The following is an 18,402-nucleotide window of genomic DNA, read 5'->3' on the forward strand; positions in this document are numbered from 1 at the left end:
ATGGCGGAAATATGATCTCAATAACGTCGTACGCCGTGTATTGGCAGAATTCGCATGAACTTGAAACACGTTGTACAACGTGAATGGCGCACAAAGTTTTAAATGCCAGTGTTTGTGATGGCATCACAAATTATTGTTAAAAAACAGGCTAGCATATGTATGATTAGCAACAACACTGATTTTGATGGATTTTCTTTTTTCTTTTTTTAAAATGTAATTTTTTTAAATCATCTGGCGACCCCCCCCCGCGGCGGCTCGCGACCCCCACTTTTGGATCCCCTGGAATAGAGGACCGGGCAATTATATATTAGACAATGGCACATCTGTTTCTAAGCTGGCCCAAAGCTTTCACTGCCAAAATAATAAAAAATATTTATTATTTATTTAGTTTTAAACCACATGGTTGCGCTGCGCCCCTATACAATTGTTTAGGGAAAGCCCTGTTGGTGATTATTCATGATCGTTGACTGAAATTCGTAGTTTACCCAACGTTTCTTTATTTGATTACAACACCATGGCTAACGACTGAAGTGTCTCTGCAGGTAGCGGAGCTGGTGGTGGATAACTGTCAGTCCAGCGATGGTGAGGTGGAGGGCCTGTCGGAAGAGTACACCAGCCTGGAGCTGCTCAGCATGGTCAACGTGGGTCTGTCGTCCCTCGCCAAGCTCCCCAAACTGCCAAAACTACGAAAGGTGAGTAGGGGTGAGGGTAGAATCCTTACAGCAATACATTGCGATACTTTGCCTGCTGATATTACATCGATACAGTGATGCAAAGAAAAAAAACGATATTTTTTTTTGCTTGACAAACCTGTTTTATTGCAAAAAAAAGTTATAGCAATCAACTTTCTTTATTTATATATAGCACATTTACAACTGTGTGAATGTACCCAAGTGCTTCACAGATAAAAGCATAGAGCAAAAAATAAATACATATACTAAATATAATAGTGCAAATACAAATAAGTGCAGGGGTTCAGATAGTAATTCATAATAAAAGAAAAAAGCGCAGCAGATTACAAAAATAAGGCATACAAGGACAAAGTAACAACCTAGGAGGAGCCAGGCTCAGCTCTCAGCTCTCTATATTCTAATACCAACGCAGTTGTGCGTTTTGCTAATCTGATTGGCCACTGACGTTTCTGGTCATGTGACATGTGCACCAATCGTGTGACGGCAAGTTCTTTCGACGGTTAAGCTTAGGCACTCTTTCGAAGTTGGTTAAGGTTAGACTTTGTCTTAGAGCGTGACGGCAAGTTCTTTCGACGGTTACGCTTAGGCACTCTTTCGAAGTTGGTTAATGTTAGAGTTTGTCTTAGAGCATGGCGATAGAACGCCAGGTAGTTTGCAGGCTGTTCGACGCGGAAATGGGCAAAGACACAGCTCGTCACGCGATTGGGCGCACATGTCACATGACCAGAAACGTCAGTGGCCAATCAGATTCGCAAATCTCACAACTGCGTTGGTATTCGCATAGAGGGCCCTGTTCCTCATACCTGGCTAACTGAGTTAGCCGGATACTTTTCAGGATAACTTTTATTAACTTTTTTCCCCCTCCTTTTTCCGATTTTTCTTCCCTCCCACCCTTCCTGGTTGTTGCGCACTTTCCCCTACTGTTGGTCCGAGAGGCCGGAGACTGTCGCATGCTTTCCTTCGACGCATGTGCAGCCTGCCGGCAGCCAGCCTGGCCGCGCAGATTGTCACTGGGAGAGTGTAACGTGTGGGAGGCCGCACTACCTCTCTCCAGATCCTACCCCCGCTGAGCAGGCGCCCCGACCGAACTGTAGGGGTCGCTGTCCACAACGCCCAGGACCCACCCGCCAGCTTTCCCACCCTCTAATACTGCCAATTGTATTAGTGTGAACGGCCAGCCAAGCTGGTGACAACGCCGGGAGCTGGATTTGAACACGCGAATCCAGCATCTCCGGCGTTGGTGACAAACGCAATCTCCGCTACGCCACCTGACCGCCCTAGAGGGGGCTTTTTGTAAAATAATAGACCTAAAATGCTGATAATAAATCATATTCAGCCTATGGATTTACTTTGTCCTAAATAATGTACGTCATAGTTATACGGATACGGCGCTCGCGAGTCACGACACACACTACTGAAGCGTCTTTATGCATGGATTGTGGATATGAATTACGAGGAATCTGAATCTGGATTGTTTAATTGTATCACTGTCGCTCACACGTTATTGTGATATTGTAACTAGGGATGGGACAGAATATTTGAAAATTCTTTTGATCGACTTAGTTGAACCAGGTACGGGGAATAGGGCCTTGGTCAAAGGCCAATGAGGGAGACAATGAGATGAACGGACTGAAAATATTATATTAGTAGATCAAACGGATGATTTATATATATTTTTATTGCTGATGTTAACAAAGTTTTCCGTTGGGGACATAATTTGCAGTTGAAAAAGGTAATGAATCACAATATTACAATACTGTGACTCTAAAGGTGAGACCACTAGAATCCCTTTCCCCAAGCGTGGGCTTCCCATGTGAGAATATTTGGGGTGGTGGGGGTGTAAAATATTAATCAAGGCTGAAAATAATTGGAACAATATCAGAGTTATTTTGAATTCTACCCCTGTTGAGGTCAGACCTCACGTTGTGATTGGCTGATTGGTAAGCTTTGTTTACATTCTTTGTGTATCACATCAATCAAAGAGATATAAACACACTGTTAATAATTTGTACAACATCTTTTGTAAGGCTACATCTTCTACCCTAGCTTCAAATAAGCATTTGCTGATAAATATAGTTGGTTAAAACCTTTATATCTTTGTGCTCACTGTAAATGGTGATTTCTTTGTGTAAAATAAATCTGCATTGTTTTGGGGTTTTTAACTTCTCCCCTTTCTCTTCTCCATCCAGCTGGAGCTCAGTGACAACCTCATCACTGGCGGTCTGGACACACTGGCTGAGAAGTGTCCCAACCTGACCTACCTCAACTTAAGCGGCAACAAGATCAAGGAGATGAGCAAAGTGGAGCCTCTGGTAAGACCACTGGCTGCTATGACCAGAGACGGTCTGTATAATGAGGAGATGGATCATAGTGCAGCCTCTGGTAAGACCACTGGCTGCTATGACCAGAGACGGTCTGTATAACGAGGAGATGGATCATAGTGCAGCCTCTGGTAAGACCACTGGCTGCTATGACCAGAGACGGTCTGTATAACGAGGAGATGGATCATAGTGCAGCCTCTGGTAAGACCACTGGCTGCTATGACCAGAGACGGTCTGTATAACGAGGAGATGGATCATAGTGCAGCCTCTGGTAAGACCACTGGCTGCTATGACCAGAGACGGTCTGTATAACGAGGAGATGGATCATAGTGGAGCCTCTGGTAAGACCACTGGCTGCTATGACCAGAGACGGTCTGTATAACGAGGAGATGGATCATAGTGGAGCCTCTGGTAAGACCATAATAAAAAGAAAATGGTAAATGCGATTTTATGTTGAGTAAAATTATAATTGACTGCATTTTTTGCTGAAATGTGAGTTTTTGAATCACCGTCTCTGCCAAAAAGCTGGGAATAAAGTAGTTACCAATGCCATGGTAACTAAGGGCTCTGTGGCAGAAACCACTGGATGGCACATGCGTAGAAGCTGGTTTCATGGAAAAAATTGCATTTTTCTATCACAAATCGTTAGGGCTGACCTTCGAAGCTTTTTTTGGCAATCGAAGCTTCGGGGCAGATCTTTGATTTTAATTCTAAGCTTAAAAAAAAATAAAAACGAATTATAATATATATATAGATATTTTTATCTTATCTTGTGGGACTTGTACAGCACTTTGGTAAACTTTGTTGTTTTTAAATGTGCTCTATAAATAATCTTCTGTAAGTAAAAAAATAAGTAAAATAAGTAATCATCTGCTTTTGTAGGTGCATTGTCTGATATAATTATAAATTACATATAATATAATTGTTTGCTTGATAGACGAAGGTTGCAACATAATTATATGTCATGTCGTTGGCTGTGAGAGCAGCCCCACTGCACCCAGGCAGCGCAGCCGAGTGAAACCTTGTTGGCTGCGTCACAGTCACGAAAGGGGCTACTTAATTAATTAATCCAATCCACTTTATTTATAGAGCACATTTAAAAACAACAAAGTTTACCAAAATGCTGTACAAGTCCCACAACATAAGATAAATTATATATATATTTTTTAAAATATATTATAATTAACCCATTACCCGCCAATATCGCTGTTCAGCGTTATTGCCCGCCATGCGTTGTCTGCCAATATCGCTGTACAGCGTGTTTCAAGTTCATATTTCATATTTTCCTCATGGAATTCATATTTCACCCATGGAGCCTTGTCATATGCTGCGGGAGCCATCACAACTCTGCAACGCTTCAATACAGCCACCTGGTGGCCGATCGGCGAGTTTCCAAACCGGATGTCGATCTCTGTGACCCCGGTGCGTCTCCCTATTCCGTCCGGCCACTCGTTTATCGTCCCGGGACTCAATCCACACACCGTGGACATGGATCGTTGCCATAACTCAATAAACAACATGATTTGGGCGTATATTAGTATTATACAAACCGGAACTGGATCGCCTCGATCCCCACCACATAACTGGGATCTGTTTGTTCCACTCTCATCACCCAACGGTACGAGGAGACTGACGTGAGTTTCAGCGTTTTTCTTTATCATTTTCGATACAAACTGCTCTGATCAAGATATCACCCATATTACATAAATCATTTAACGTCGGTCACAGAATTATAAACGACCCCCCCCCCCCCCCCCCCCCTCTCTGTTCACCCGCAGATGATCAGTCATGACGTTTAGGACCATATACAGTTGACATTTTTAATATAGCATGGATCGGTATCAAACTGCATTTGATAATCTAATATATGCATTTATGCCTATATCTCACGTTCTATGAAATACTGCAGAAAACGATAAAAACATATTTATACTCTAGACGGTATTTTCGTATGAATGTGTGAATGAAAAAGTAAAACGTTTTTACATCCTGAACGATAGATAATTGATGTTGAATGGGCCATAGTAATGTCAATTTAGCAATACAATTTAAAAAGTTATAGCCCTGCAAAGAAGGTGAACATCTCCATAGACAAATAGCGCTGGCAGAGAATGGTTTAGGATGATCAAAGTGGTGGCAGAGAATGGGTTAATATATATATAATATTTTTTTTTACTTCGAATTTTTTTTTATGTTCGAAGCTTGTGCCATCGAACGAAGCTTCGAAGTATTTAAGACAGCCCTACAAATCGTCCTTTTTGACCAAATTAACCATTTTGTCAGTAATTTACCAGTGACTTCAAATATGAAAGTAATACAAGGATATGCAGGACATATTCTTAGATGCCTCCTCACCCCATTGAATTGCTTGTGTATGGCTCCAGCTGGCAACTTGCTTACGTTTGTTTTAGGTATTTATTGGTCAGACAGCAGCAATTGACTGCACTGAGAAGCTTCAGACCCATTCATTCTATTAATTTATGCAGTGCAATATGGGTCAGTCCATCTTAACCCGTTCACTACCACACTACAGAAGGTTAACCTTTCACCACCACACTACAGACTGTTAACCGTCTGTAGTGTGTTTGTGAAAGGGTTAACCTGTAGTGTGTTTGTGAAAGGGTTAACCTTCTGTATTGTCGCAGTGAAAGGGTTAACAAACTTTATTTGATATATCTTGAGGTCAGAGGTCATGGGACCTCTTTGAAACTGGACTCGTAGTAGTTTGATCAAAAGTGAGTTGCGAGCCCCGCTTTGTTCTATGTACTACTGTTTCTACAGTTTGGCTCAGCACCAAGGAACGGAGGATGTGCGTTATAAATTTTTTCTGGACCTCTTTGAAACTGGCCATGCCCTGTATCTGTAATATAATAGTGATAACGAGGTATCTGTGATGAGCCAGTATGGGCCGACCTGAAGCAGTGTGTGTGTCCCCCCCCCCCCCCCCCCCCCCATCTCATGGTCACCAGTCTCCCTTCAGCTTCATATCTGTTTTAATGTGGAGGTTTGTTTACTTGGTGGTTCATATTTAAAGTGCATTGCAACTTTTCAGTCTTCAGTTTGTGTCTGTAATGTATGGGTAAATCCATCACTGCAAAGTATTTTGTTGAGTATTGTTTGGTATTGTGGCTCCTTTGTGTTTGGACTTGGCAGGGTTATTATGACTGACTTGGGGTCAGCTTCTGCTAGTCTTAAGTAGTATTTTCACAGGGATGGATCAGTTTTAGCGTTGGGAGCTTTGATTGAACAGTCACGTTAATGCTATAGATCAGTGTTCCTCAACTGGTGGGTCGCAACCCAAAAGTGGGCCGCGGGGCCATTTTGAGTGGGTCGTGGAGTGCGTAAAAATATATATATATATATATTTTTTTTTCTCTTCACTACCTATCTTTGTGAAAGTGGCTTCTCAGCTCTGGTCCAGCTGAAGACAAAGCAGAGGAACAGATTGGACATTGAGCATGACCTCAGAGTTGCTTTGTCTACCATCACCCCAGACTTTGAGACTCTTGTCAGGAGCAAACAACATCCCCAGTTATCCCATTAGTTCCCTGGGATGTTAAGCTAAGAGGTCTGCTAAGAAGGATATATTATTTATTATTATTATTATTATTTTATTTCATTGTGTTTTTAGCCCTAGTTGTACTTTTGTTGCAACCCCAGTTATCCCATTAGTTCCCCCAAACTTAGGTCTGTTATGTTAAGATAAGAAATCTGCTAAGAAGCATATTATTTATTATTATTTAATTTCATTGGGTTTTTAGCCCTAGTTGCACTTTTGTTGCAACCCCAGTTATCCCATTAGTTCCCCCAAACTTAGGTCTGTTATGTTAAGATAAGAAATCTGCTAAGAAGCATATTATTTATTATTATTTTATTTCATTGGGTTTTTAGCCATAGTTGCACTTTTGTTGCACTTTTTTGTGTTTATTTCATGTTTTTAACAGTGCATGAAAGACTGTGTATTACTGCATTTTTTTTTTTTTATATATAAATCATAGTGGTGCAAAAATTTGGGTCGCGACTTAATGACTAAGGAAAATGTTGGGTCCCGAGGCTAGACCAGTTGAGAACCACTGCTATAGATGACATTCAGCCACTAGATGTTGCCCTAGAGCACCAGCATGTTATTTATCCAATATGCGCGCAACATGTAAACAACAACATTAATTTTGGTCCAGCTGAAATGTTTGTCAAATTAACAATTCATTCATATATTTTTTACCTTTCTAAAAGCTCTGGATGTTTTATTAAATTCTTTTGTATGATTACTCTACATAATTATTTTTTAATTCTATGGCACTTTTGAACCTCTTAACTCAATGGAGACCAAACACGAGATAAGGCGGGTTAACTCGCCATGCGTTGGGCGCCAGACCCGAGATTTCTTGGGTTTTGGTCGTTTATTCTATTCGATATTTTTAGGGATGCACCGAATGGGAAATTCTTGGCTAAAACCGATACCGAAAATAAGAAACAGTTGGCCGAAAACCAAAGGCCGAAAATTATTAACCCTTTATCTGCCATGGCTTATTCTCATCCTTGTAGCGTCTCTGCCAGCACTATTTGTCTATGGAGATGTTCACCTTCTTTGCAGGGCTATATCTTTTTAAATTGTATTGCTAAATTGACATTACTATGGCCCATTCAACATCAATTATCTATCGTTCAGGATGTAGGAACGTTTTACTTTTTCATTCACACATTCATACAAAAATACTGTCTGTAGTCGCGTTTTGATTACGTCATTGCAACAACACGTTACATTCGGTGATATATTTTCGGTGCTAAAACCCTTTCCGACGAAAGTGCATTTTTAACCATTTTAGGCCGATAATTTTCGCCGGCCGAATATTCGGTGCATCCCTAGTAAGGCTGAGCCTGAACCCTGTTTTTAGGGTTCGAACGTTCGCCAGGGTTTATCGAACGAACGTTCGAACGTTCGTTTTTTGTAAATTTCTTTAATAATTTTTTTTTTTATTACATTTTTTTTTTATTACATTTTTTATTTTTTTGTATTATAGATCCTACAGAGGGCGGCATTGCATAATCTATTGGTGAAAAAACATGTTTACAGTGGTGGCTGTTCATGTAAACATGTAATTAAACAAAGCACTCAGAAGAAAATAAACAAGCTGCTGAGTACTGCATAAAGTTCCTACTTATGATAAACAATAGCCCTTGCACACCGCAGTCACGTAAGGGGCTAGATAAACAAATGCATTCGTTTTGTGGCATTGACGTTATATAGTTAGTGTTACACGTTCAATAACAGGTATTCACTCTTGGTCGACGGGAAGGAGAGGCGCGCGCCTCGGCTCCTTCCACCGTCTACCTCGGAACGGGGGACGACAGAGAGACACCGGCGGGGTGCCGCCGGGCTCCCAACACGCCTGCCGCCCGTCCGCCCTCGGCCAGAGTTGTTTACAACGCAACCACCTCCCGCCATGAAGCTCGCGCTCCGTGGCCGAAAAAGGCTGGTATTCATTAATGATCCTTCCTCAGCGGGGAGCTACGGAGTCTGTTCACTCTGTTGTGCTTCTCGGTCTCGCAAGCAGATAAATGTATTGCCGGAAGTAAAAAAAATAATTAAACGCTTGCCGATTGGTGGTAACAGCAGAGGCGGGTGCAAGCGGTGTGACGTAATTGGCAGAATCGCCTGTCAATCAAAATGGTTCTATTGCATTGGTTGAGACAATAGTATCCAGCTACAGCCCGGCAGAGACCACACTGGTTGAGCCGAGCGCACTCGGGGGACGCGCCGCTTCACATCGCCTCAACGTCGCGCGCCTGCCTTTTTTTTTTTTTCACCGAACGTTCGAACCTATTAATTAAAGTCCGTATACGAACGAACGTTCGAACGTTCGGGCTCAGCCTTAATCCCTAGATATTTTTATTCATTATTCATCCAGGGCCCTTGGTGTTACCATATGGAATGAGTCTGAGGTCGCCAAAGTGCAATACCGGCCACTTCCAGCTAGACGGCGGTATCGAGCACCCTTTGTAACCTTGTATCTTGGCCTGTGGAACGGCCAAATGTCTCCGGTTTCACTTTTCCTTGTCGGCCGAGTAGAGCGGTTCTCCCGGTTCCATTGAAGCGCGTCAAATATCCCCGATCCATATGTTGTGGTGGGTTATGCCGTGGACCAAATGGACATTGGATGTACCAGATGGCGATCAAACAATTGGAATATTATTTTTGGAATACTCCCGATTAGGGATGTCCCGATCCGATCACGTGATCGGGATCAGGGGCCGATCACGTGATTTTCAGAAGATCGGGATCGGAAAAAAAACAAACAAACATGAACATGTTCACGTCTTAAACTCATACTGAGGCCTTAGTTTTGGTTTTAAATTGCATATCATCATTTATTTATTGTCACATAGAGTAGAAGAATTTTGCCAAAACAAACGCATTTCCTTTGATTTAATTATACATCAAATGATTTATGTCAAGGATGAGGGACATCCACTAGTTGCAGAACTTGCAGTCACCTGATTTTTTACAGACGATGGCACCATTGCTCTCATGAAGCAGCAGGTTGGAGGCAGAGTTTTTAGATTACTCCGGTTGCAATGCCTCGCTTGAATGAAGTTAACTTTTCACCTGGATAACGTCAACATTCAGGGTGAATGTAATGCGAGAGAAAAAAATGTAATTTTTTTTGGATCGGATCGGGAAAAATCGTTATCGGTAGATACTCAAAATCACATGATCGGGATCGGATCGGGAGCAAAAAAAATTGATCCCTACTCCCGATCACAGGTAAGGACTATCTGACGTAAATTTTTGCTTGATCCTGCAATGCTTTTATACCGATCGGGCTGATCGTTTTTAGTGTTCAATACGAATGCCGTTACTGACCAATCAAATAATCAGAAACGACCCCCCCCCCTTTCATGCATTCATGATGGAACATAATACCTATGATATAGATTTGATTTCAGAATAGCGTGTACAGGCAAGAAACGGCAACGTCTATAGTAGAATTGACATATAAGGCTATAACTCAGCATTTCGGGAATTACCCCAGACCGCTCTAAAACCATACTTATATTCACCACGGGAACGTATGAATGGAAAAATGTATTCTTTTTCACATATTGAACGATAGATAGGTGATGTCAAATGGGCCATAGTATTGTATCCATAGCTATAATATAGAACAGGGGTTCCCAAACTTTTCAGGCCGCGACCCCCAAATAACGGTGTCAGAGAGCCGCAACCCCCACTATTATAGGAGGTGGAATAAATGGAAATGTATGGTTGAAACATGCAAACGTTCAAACGCACACACACTAATACACATTGGAGGCTTTTAACCAGGGCCGGACTGGGGAAATCATTCAGCCCAGGAAATATAGTGCAAAATATAGCCCCAGTCAGGCCACTTTTTAAGCAGGACATTTTTTGTTACAAAGACTTCATTTCCTGCATTCTGGTGCAGGATTTTTTTTATTTGTACCCTTTAAATGCCAGTGTTTGTGATGGCATCACAAATTATTGTTAAAAAACAGGCTAGCATATGTATGATTAGCAACAACACAGATTGTTATGGATTTTCAATTTTTTTGTAATTGATAAAAAATACAATCTTTTATTCAACTTCAGCCCTGATCATAACACCACATATTCATTTTATAATTCTAACCCTTTAAATGCCAGTGTGTGTGATGGCATATATTTGCAATATATCAAATGCAAAGTATTTTTTCTGGGGGGGGGGTTATTACAGGCTAGCATGTGTCAATGATTAGCAACAACAGTTTTTTGTAAGGGTCCCGCCTCCACCAATCACATGCGGCTCCCTTTGTGTGTGTGGGAGAGCAAGAGAGAGAGAGAGAGAGATAGTTCTCCAACTTGTGTTGCAGTGATCTCCTGGTTGGCCCCCACCTAGGTTATCTAACTATTGCGCTGGTGCAACTAGAAACACTGGCCTGGCCTGCTTCTAAGTTCAGTGACCTGACTGCATAAAAAAAAAAAGTAATACTTTTTTTTTTTAACTATTTCATTTTTTTTATCATCTGGCGACCCCCCCGCGGCGGCTCGTGACCCACCTGGGGGTCGCGACCCCAACTTTGGGAACCCCTGATATAGAATATAGTTATAGCTCTACAAACAAGGTGACACACTCCTATCTTTTTAAAGCGTGGCCTTGCTATGACGGGCTCCGTCTAATAGCTGGCGCCGAATGAGTTAAGGATTGGGCAAAAATGGGGCTATTTTTCTTTTTTTGACGATTGCATACCCAATGTAATTAGCCATTTATTATACTTTATACTTATAGCACATCCATGAGTCTTGTCTCTTTTGAAAGGTAACATTAACATTCACTTTGAGTGTTAATGAAATAGAGTAACAGAGGTTTGAACACACTGAAGTAAAAGTTGTGTACTATTTCTGTTTAGTGGTTGCCAGATGCCTGTTTTAAAGGTGACATGCATTATAAATGGCTTTTTTCAGTGTCTAGCATTGTATTATAGTAATAGTAGTTAGTATCAATGTGTCTGTGTCTCTAAATACCATATTGGCGGATTGCTCTCATTCAGCTCAGACCATTTCCTGCTCGATTCAATTAGGTCATTCTGATTTGACTTGCATCGTGACGTAACGAGGCGAGGATGGAGCGGATAGTGATCTTATTGGCTCTGTGGTTGTAGCGCGCATAGTGAACCCGACACTTCATCAAACAGGGTTTGACAGAGAGCGAGAGAGAGGGAGAAACAGATACACCCTCGCGACAGAGCACACATACACACACGCGCGTCGCGCTGTCGTCTCTTGGTCTGTCTCTCTCTCCCCCTCTCTATCTCTCTCTCGATTCGGGAGCATAACTAACACGGAACACAGTCTATGGCTGTAGTGCACAGTGGAAGACTTCCTCAAACGGGAGAGGGAGAGAGAAAGAGAAGGGGACCTGCGTATCTCTCTCTCTCTCTGCCACTCGCAGACTGTGTGGGTGACTGTCACTGAAAGTGCTTAAGGGGGCGGAGCCCAGCCAATAACGGGCTGAAATCCTGAGGCTGGAAAATGATGCTTTTGAGTACTCCATTAGAAATATAAAACAATGAGGGCGGTTAGGTGGCCGAGCGGAGATTGCGTTCGTCACCAACCCCGGAGCTGTGAGCTGGATTCGCCTGTTCGAGTCCAGCTCACAGCTCCGGGGTTGTCACCAGCTTGGCTGGCCGTCTGCACTAATACAATTGGCTGTATTAGAGGGTGGGAGAAGCTGGCGGGGTGGGTCCGGGTCGTTGTAAACAGCGACTCCTACAGTTCGGTCGCGGCGCCTGCTAAGCGCGGATAGGACTTGAGGGGGGATAGTGTGATCCTCCCACACGCTACGCCCTCTCGATGAGAATCCGCGCTACCAGGTGAAAAGAAGCGGTGATTGGCTGGACGTGTGTCGGAGGAAGCACGTGGTAGCCTCCACTCTCCCAGATGATCTGACTGTGGGGGGTAAGTGCGCAGCGACCAGGAAGGGACTGGGAATTGGCATACGACTAACATTGGGATGGGAGAAAATCTGAGGAAAAATGGAGGGGGAAAAAGATCAATAAAAAAATAAAATAAAATATAAAACAATGATTAAAAAAAACATACAGATGTCTTCCATAGACTCACAGGAATTGTGTAAAGTTGCCCAGATAGTGCTAGAAATAGCAATGCATGTCCCCTTAAGTTTCAGCTGAGAGGTAGGAGCTGGAAAACATAATTGTTCCATAGCCTGAAGTCTTATGTAGTACCGGTCCAAAGTTTATAAAAATCCCACGGAAAATGTATGTTTTACAAAGGTTTTTGTAATGTGTGGACCAGTACAAATTCGGCATGGTTATCCAAAATGGCCATTCGCTCGCTTCATTCAGAGGCTCTCTTCAAAACAATGGACTTCTTCGTCTTCTTGTGTCACCTTCCCCCACTCTCGGCGCCCGAGATTTCTGAGCAGAAGCTCCTTAGCTACAACGGTGGTCAATCATTTTCGCCATCAGCAGTGACTGGTCAGTTCAGGAGCGTTCACAACCGTCAAATGACGCTCGCCGGATGTTTCGTCTTGTAACTCGAGAATGGAATCATGCAATAGGTTGAGTGTGGTGATGATCAAAAGGTGGAAAATTCCAATATGGGTAAATGTGTGCTAAGACTCGACAGTACTGAACCAGAAAAAGTATTTGGGAGCAAAAATGTTTGCATGATTAAAAAACGATGGTTCGTATGTCTGTTCGAAAAACCCTTGTGAATGTTCGAATCCCAAAAACAGGCTTGGGGACAGCTCTATACTACTGTAGAGTGAGAAGTACACACCTTTACTTAACCTGTTGCCTCCCACTTCAGCAAAGCCTGAAGAGCATGAGGAGCCTGGACCTGTACAGCTGTGAGGTCACCACCCTGGAGGACTACAGGGACAGTGTGTTTGAGCTGCTTCCTCAGGTCACATACCTGGATGGATACGACCAGGAGGACAACGAGGTGCCAGACTCTGACGCAGAGCGCGGTGAGCACACCAGGAGACAGGCCGCGACTCAGACCAGGACACAGCTCCTCTTTCTCCTTCTTCCTTTCTCTTTTCCCCCCATTCTCTTTATCCTTCTCATCATTCTCCTCATTCTCCTCCTTCCTCTTTCTCCTTTCTTTCTCCTTTTTCTCCTTCTAATTATCCTACTCTCTCTTTCTCGTTATAGTTTTTCTTTATCCTTTCTCTTTTTTCTTTTTCTCCTCCCTTCTAATTCTCCTACTTCTTTCTTTTTCCTCTTTCTTTTTTTGAGTTTAGAACACTCAATCTAGGCCTGTGACAATATGTCTAATAACCAGTGACTGCCAGTAACCACCATCTAAATCAACTGATATGTAGAACTCTCAGTTGAGTTAACAAGCCATTCTGCAGACGTGCCAGCCGGTATGTTTGATATCAGAGTCCACTGGTACTTTTTGTCACTCAAAAACTGGGTTAGGCTCCAACTGCAACTTTCACAACTTGATGTTCTGTGTGTGAGGGGAGATGGGGTCTGTGACACTACCATAATAATAACATGATGTAAAGCTCAGGCTTTCACAAATTGACTGCAGCATATAGCTTTTCTTGAGCAAATCATGGCTAACTTAGAGACATCATAGCCTGGGGGAGAGAGACTCTAAAGCTGTGGACTTGGTGGTGATCAGGCCGTCTGTAAGTCGCTTTGTATAAAAGCCGTCCGCTAAATGACTAAATGTTAATATTTAGCCTGTACATATTGCACCATCAAAAAGTAGGACTAATAGTGCAGCATAGTCATGAAGACGTAGGAAGAAGAATTATGCTGTATGTTATGCCACTTAATGTTCCTGTGAATGCGTGTTGTTAATTTCATCCTCTGCCCTCATCAGATGATGACAAGGCCGGTCCAACTGGAGACGGAGATGATGACAGCGAAGAGGATACTGATGATGAGGGTTCCAACGGAGAGGAAGAAGTGGGCCTGTCCTACCTCATGAAGGAAGGCATTCAGGTTAGTGGGCTATCCTACCTCATGAAGGAAGGCATTTAGGTTAGTGGGCTATCCTACCTCATGAAGGAAGGCATTCAGGCTAGTGACCTATCCTACCTCATGAAGGAAGGCATTCAGGTTAGTGGGCTATCCTACCTCATGAAGGAAGGCATTCAGGTTAGTGACCTATTCTACCTCATGAAGGAAGGCATTCAGGCTAGTGGGCTATCCTACCTCATGAAGGAAGGCATTCAGGTTAGTGACCTATTCTACCTCATGAAGGAAGGCATTCAGGTTAGTGACCTGACCTATTCTACCTCATGAAGGAAGGCATTCAGGTTAGTGGGCTATCCTACCTCATGAAGGAAGGCATTCAGGTTAGTGGGCTATCCTACCTCATGAAGGAAGGCATTCAGGTTAGTGGGCTATCCTACCTCATGAAGGAAGGCATTCAGGTTAGTGGGCTATCCTACCTCATGAAGGAAGGCATTCAGGTTAGTGGGCTATCCTACCTCATGAAGGAAGGCATTCAGGTTAGTGGGCTATCCTACCTCATGAAGGAAAGCATTCAGGTTAGTGGGCTATCCTACCTCATGAAGGAAGGCATTTAGGTTAGTGGGCTATCCTACCTCATGAAGGAAGGCATTCAGGTTAGTGGGCTATCCTACCTCATGAAGGAAGGCATTTAGGTTAGTGGGCTATCCTACCTCATGAAGGAAGGCATTCAGGTTAGTGGGCTATCCTACCTCATGAAGGAAGGCATTTAGGTTAGTGGGCTATCCTACCTCATGAAGGAAGGCATTTTGGTTAGTGGGCCTATCCTACCTCATGAAGGAAGGCATTCAGGCTAGTGGCCTATCCTACCTCATGAAGGAAGGCATTCAGGTTAGTGGGCTATCCTACCTCATGAAGGAAGGCATTCAGGTTAGTGGGCTATCCTACCTCATGAAGGAAGGCATTCAGGTTAGTGGGCTATCCTACCTCATGAAGGAAGGCATTCAGGCTAGTGGCCTATCCTACCTCATGAAGGAAGGCATTTTGGTTAGTGGGCCTATCCTACCTCATGAAGGAAGGCATTCAGGTTTTGTGGGCTATCCTACCTCATGAAGGAAGGCATTCAGGTTAGTGGGCTATCCTACCTCATGAAGGAAGGCATTCAGGCTAGTGACCTATCCTACCTCATGAAGGAAGGCATTCTGATTAGTGGGCTGTCATGGTCAGTGTTAATTTTGGCAGCTATTTGAGTTTTAGTCTTAGTCATGTGTCAAATGCTCCTTTTTCGTTTTCATCATATTTAGTCACCTTCATTTATTTTTCGTTTAGTCAGTTTTAGTCAACTACAGGTCTGAACATTTTAGTCTTAGTCAGTGTTAGTCTCGATTTGTCGTTTTTGTCTAGATTTAGTCGCAGAAAACTGATGATTTTTGTCTAGTTTTCGCTAATGAAAAAAAGGCATTTTATATTTTTATATTGTAAATAATGCAATTCTATGTATTAAGTATAGTCTAGCCAAAACCCTATCAGCTGATTCACAATAAGTTCAGTAGAAGGCTATAGAAGCCCAATAGTAACCAACCATTCCTTGAAATGGTCAATAGATTCAGAAATAGTCAGACATGGAATGGAACATATTCTGATTTAAATAGCTTATTATTATTTTTTAACCAACAAAGCAACATTAGGATAGTGTAAATACACAGTACACACTGATTACAATTCTCACTGGGACCTACTGTACAAATTTCACACACGTCACACACACATTCCCTTTTGTCCGTCGAGTACAACCGTAGATCGCTGACGTCACTTAAAACTTAAAATGGTGGCCTCCATCAGAGCATTCGGCTAACTACATTAGCTTAGCGAACCTGCCACTGCACTTTTTTTTTTTTTTTCTTTTTTTTAACTATTTTTTTTAGCTGATAGTTTTTTTTAATGTTGATAGTAGTGGGTGTACACAGACGAAGGAGTATCTACGGGGGATAGCAAGCCTGTGTCTGGGATATAGGTTCCAGGCTATTGGCTCTTCTCGCAGCCTAGCCATCCTCTTTAGCCTCTGTCGTCTTAAATGCTATGTTCTTTTGGTAGAACTGTTCGGCTGCCGCAGGAGTGTTGAGAGAGTAGCAGATTCCGTTCATGGTTATTGGTATAAGCTGTAGTCAAGAGAGACCTGGGACGCGGTTTTTAGCCTCGCGTAGCTTGGCTTTTAGTGGGCTATCGATTAGCCCGAAGCGTAAATGGGAAATGCTGAAATAATAACGTGAATTATTCTAAAAGTTATAATTATTTTGTCTAATCTTGTTTTAGTCAACATAAATTAAGAGAGAATTCGTCATGGTTTTTGTAAAGTACATTTTTGTGTCCTCAGATGTAGTCAAACTATAATGCATAAATAATTTAGTCACGTTAGTGTCACATGATCTACATTAACCTGACGTCTCGTTGTCGTCGGGGGGGAAAAGCTTTGTTGACGACCATATATAGTCATTATTTTCGTTGACAAAATTAACACTGGTCATGGGTTACTACTACACCCCCTTCATTTTTTTTTTTTTTATTTGAAGTCTTTATTTCGAACATGCAATGAATACAACAAACAATAACAAAAAGCAAAACAACTCTATCTGCATGTTCGAAAAGGAGTAGGAAGAAGTATACACTTATTTAATCCTACCCCTTTTCATCATTCATCATCACTGACCTTCCAGCATTACATCATCACAGAATAAAATATTTGTTCAACAATGTTGTCTTTTGGCGGCCAAGTGGCGCAGTGGGCAAGGCGCTCGCCACTAACGCAGGATATGCTGGGTTCGAGCCCAGCTCTCGGCGTTGCTACCAGCTTGGCTGGTCGTTCATACTAACACAATTGGCAGTGTTAGGGGTGGGAAAGCTGGTGGGTGGGGATTAAACGTTGTGGACAGCGACTCCTACAGGTCGGTTGGTGCGCCTGTACAGCAGAATCAGGAAGCAACGGGGGCAACGTGAGCCTCTCACGTGTTACTCCTCGCCGCTGAGAGATCGAGCTGTACAGGTGAAAAGATGCGACAGCTGCCTCCTCGTGTACCGGAGGGGACACATGATGCAAGGCTTGGTCCTCACTGCAGCCGACCAGTGGGAGGCATAGTCTAGCAATGTTCGAGACAGGGGAGGTGAGAATTGAGGGGAGAATTGGCGAGGCGAAATTGGGATGGGAGAAAAATAGAAAAATAAGGAGAAAGTGAAGAAGAAAAAAAGTTGTCTTTTGATTTGAAATCTCCTTTGTGCTTTTCCTCAGGATGAAGAAGACGATGATGATTATGTAGAGGAGGAGGAAGAGGAGGAGGAAGATGGGGGTATGTATCTGATTGTACAGTTATGTTTCAGTACGTTGCTAGGCCGCGGCAGCAAACTGTCAAAATACCAGTACCAATGGTTAGGCTTTGCAGTCTAATGGCGGTACCAGGTTAGAGTCTAATGACGGTACCAATGGCTAGGGTTAGAGTTTAATGATGGTACCAATGGTTAGGGTTAGAGTCTAATGACTATACCAAAATGGTTAGGGTTAGAGTCTAAATGACCATACCAATGGTTAGGGTTATAGTCTAATGACGGTACCAATGGTTAAGGTTAGAGTCTAATAATAATAATAATAATAAACTTTATTTGTATAGCACCTTTCATACAGAAACTACAGCTCAAAGTGCTTCACAACAGAAAAAATATCAATAAATTGAGCACATAATGTGCAGACATATAAAATCAGTTTTTCACATTAGGATCTAACGTCCCAAAAGGCCACCTTGTTTATAGTTTGATTCAGTTTTAAATAGACAATAATAAAAAGATTAAGATAAAATAGACAGTAAAATAGTGCAATAAAATAATAGAATAGACATAAAATGAGCACATAAAGTGCAGACATATAAAATCTTTTTTGTTACAGTGCA

The 18,402-nt window shown here is 42.5% G+C and overlaps 1 protein-coding gene across 1 annotated transcript in view; it reads left to right on the forward strand.

Moving 5' to 3' along the window:
• The window catches only part of LOC311246278 (acidic leucine-rich nuclear phosphoprotein 32 family member D-like), a 44,605-nt gene that overhangs the window by 17,830 nt on the left and 8,373 nt on the right, over nucleotides 1-18,402 (forward strand). The window contains exons 2-6 of the mRNA XM_084336413.1: nucleotides 543-692; nucleotides 2,882-3,004; nucleotides 13,344-13,503; nucleotides 14,373-14,494; nucleotides 17,751-17,808. Coding sequence (XP_084192539.1) covers nucleotides 543-692; nucleotides 2,882-3,004; nucleotides 13,344-13,503; nucleotides 14,373-14,494; nucleotides 17,751-17,808 — 613 coding nt within the window. The remainder of the gene's footprint in view (nucleotides 1-542; nucleotides 693-2,881; nucleotides 3,005-13,343; nucleotides 13,504-14,372; nucleotides 14,495-17,750; nucleotides 17,809-18,402) is intronic.

This window comes from Notolepis coatsorum, assembly GCF_963971535.1.
Source record: "Notolepis coatsorum genome assembly, chromosome: 19".
Taxonomy (NCBI): Eukaryota; Metazoa; Chordata; class Actinopteri; order Aulopiformes; family Paralepididae; genus Notolepis; species Notolepis coatsorum.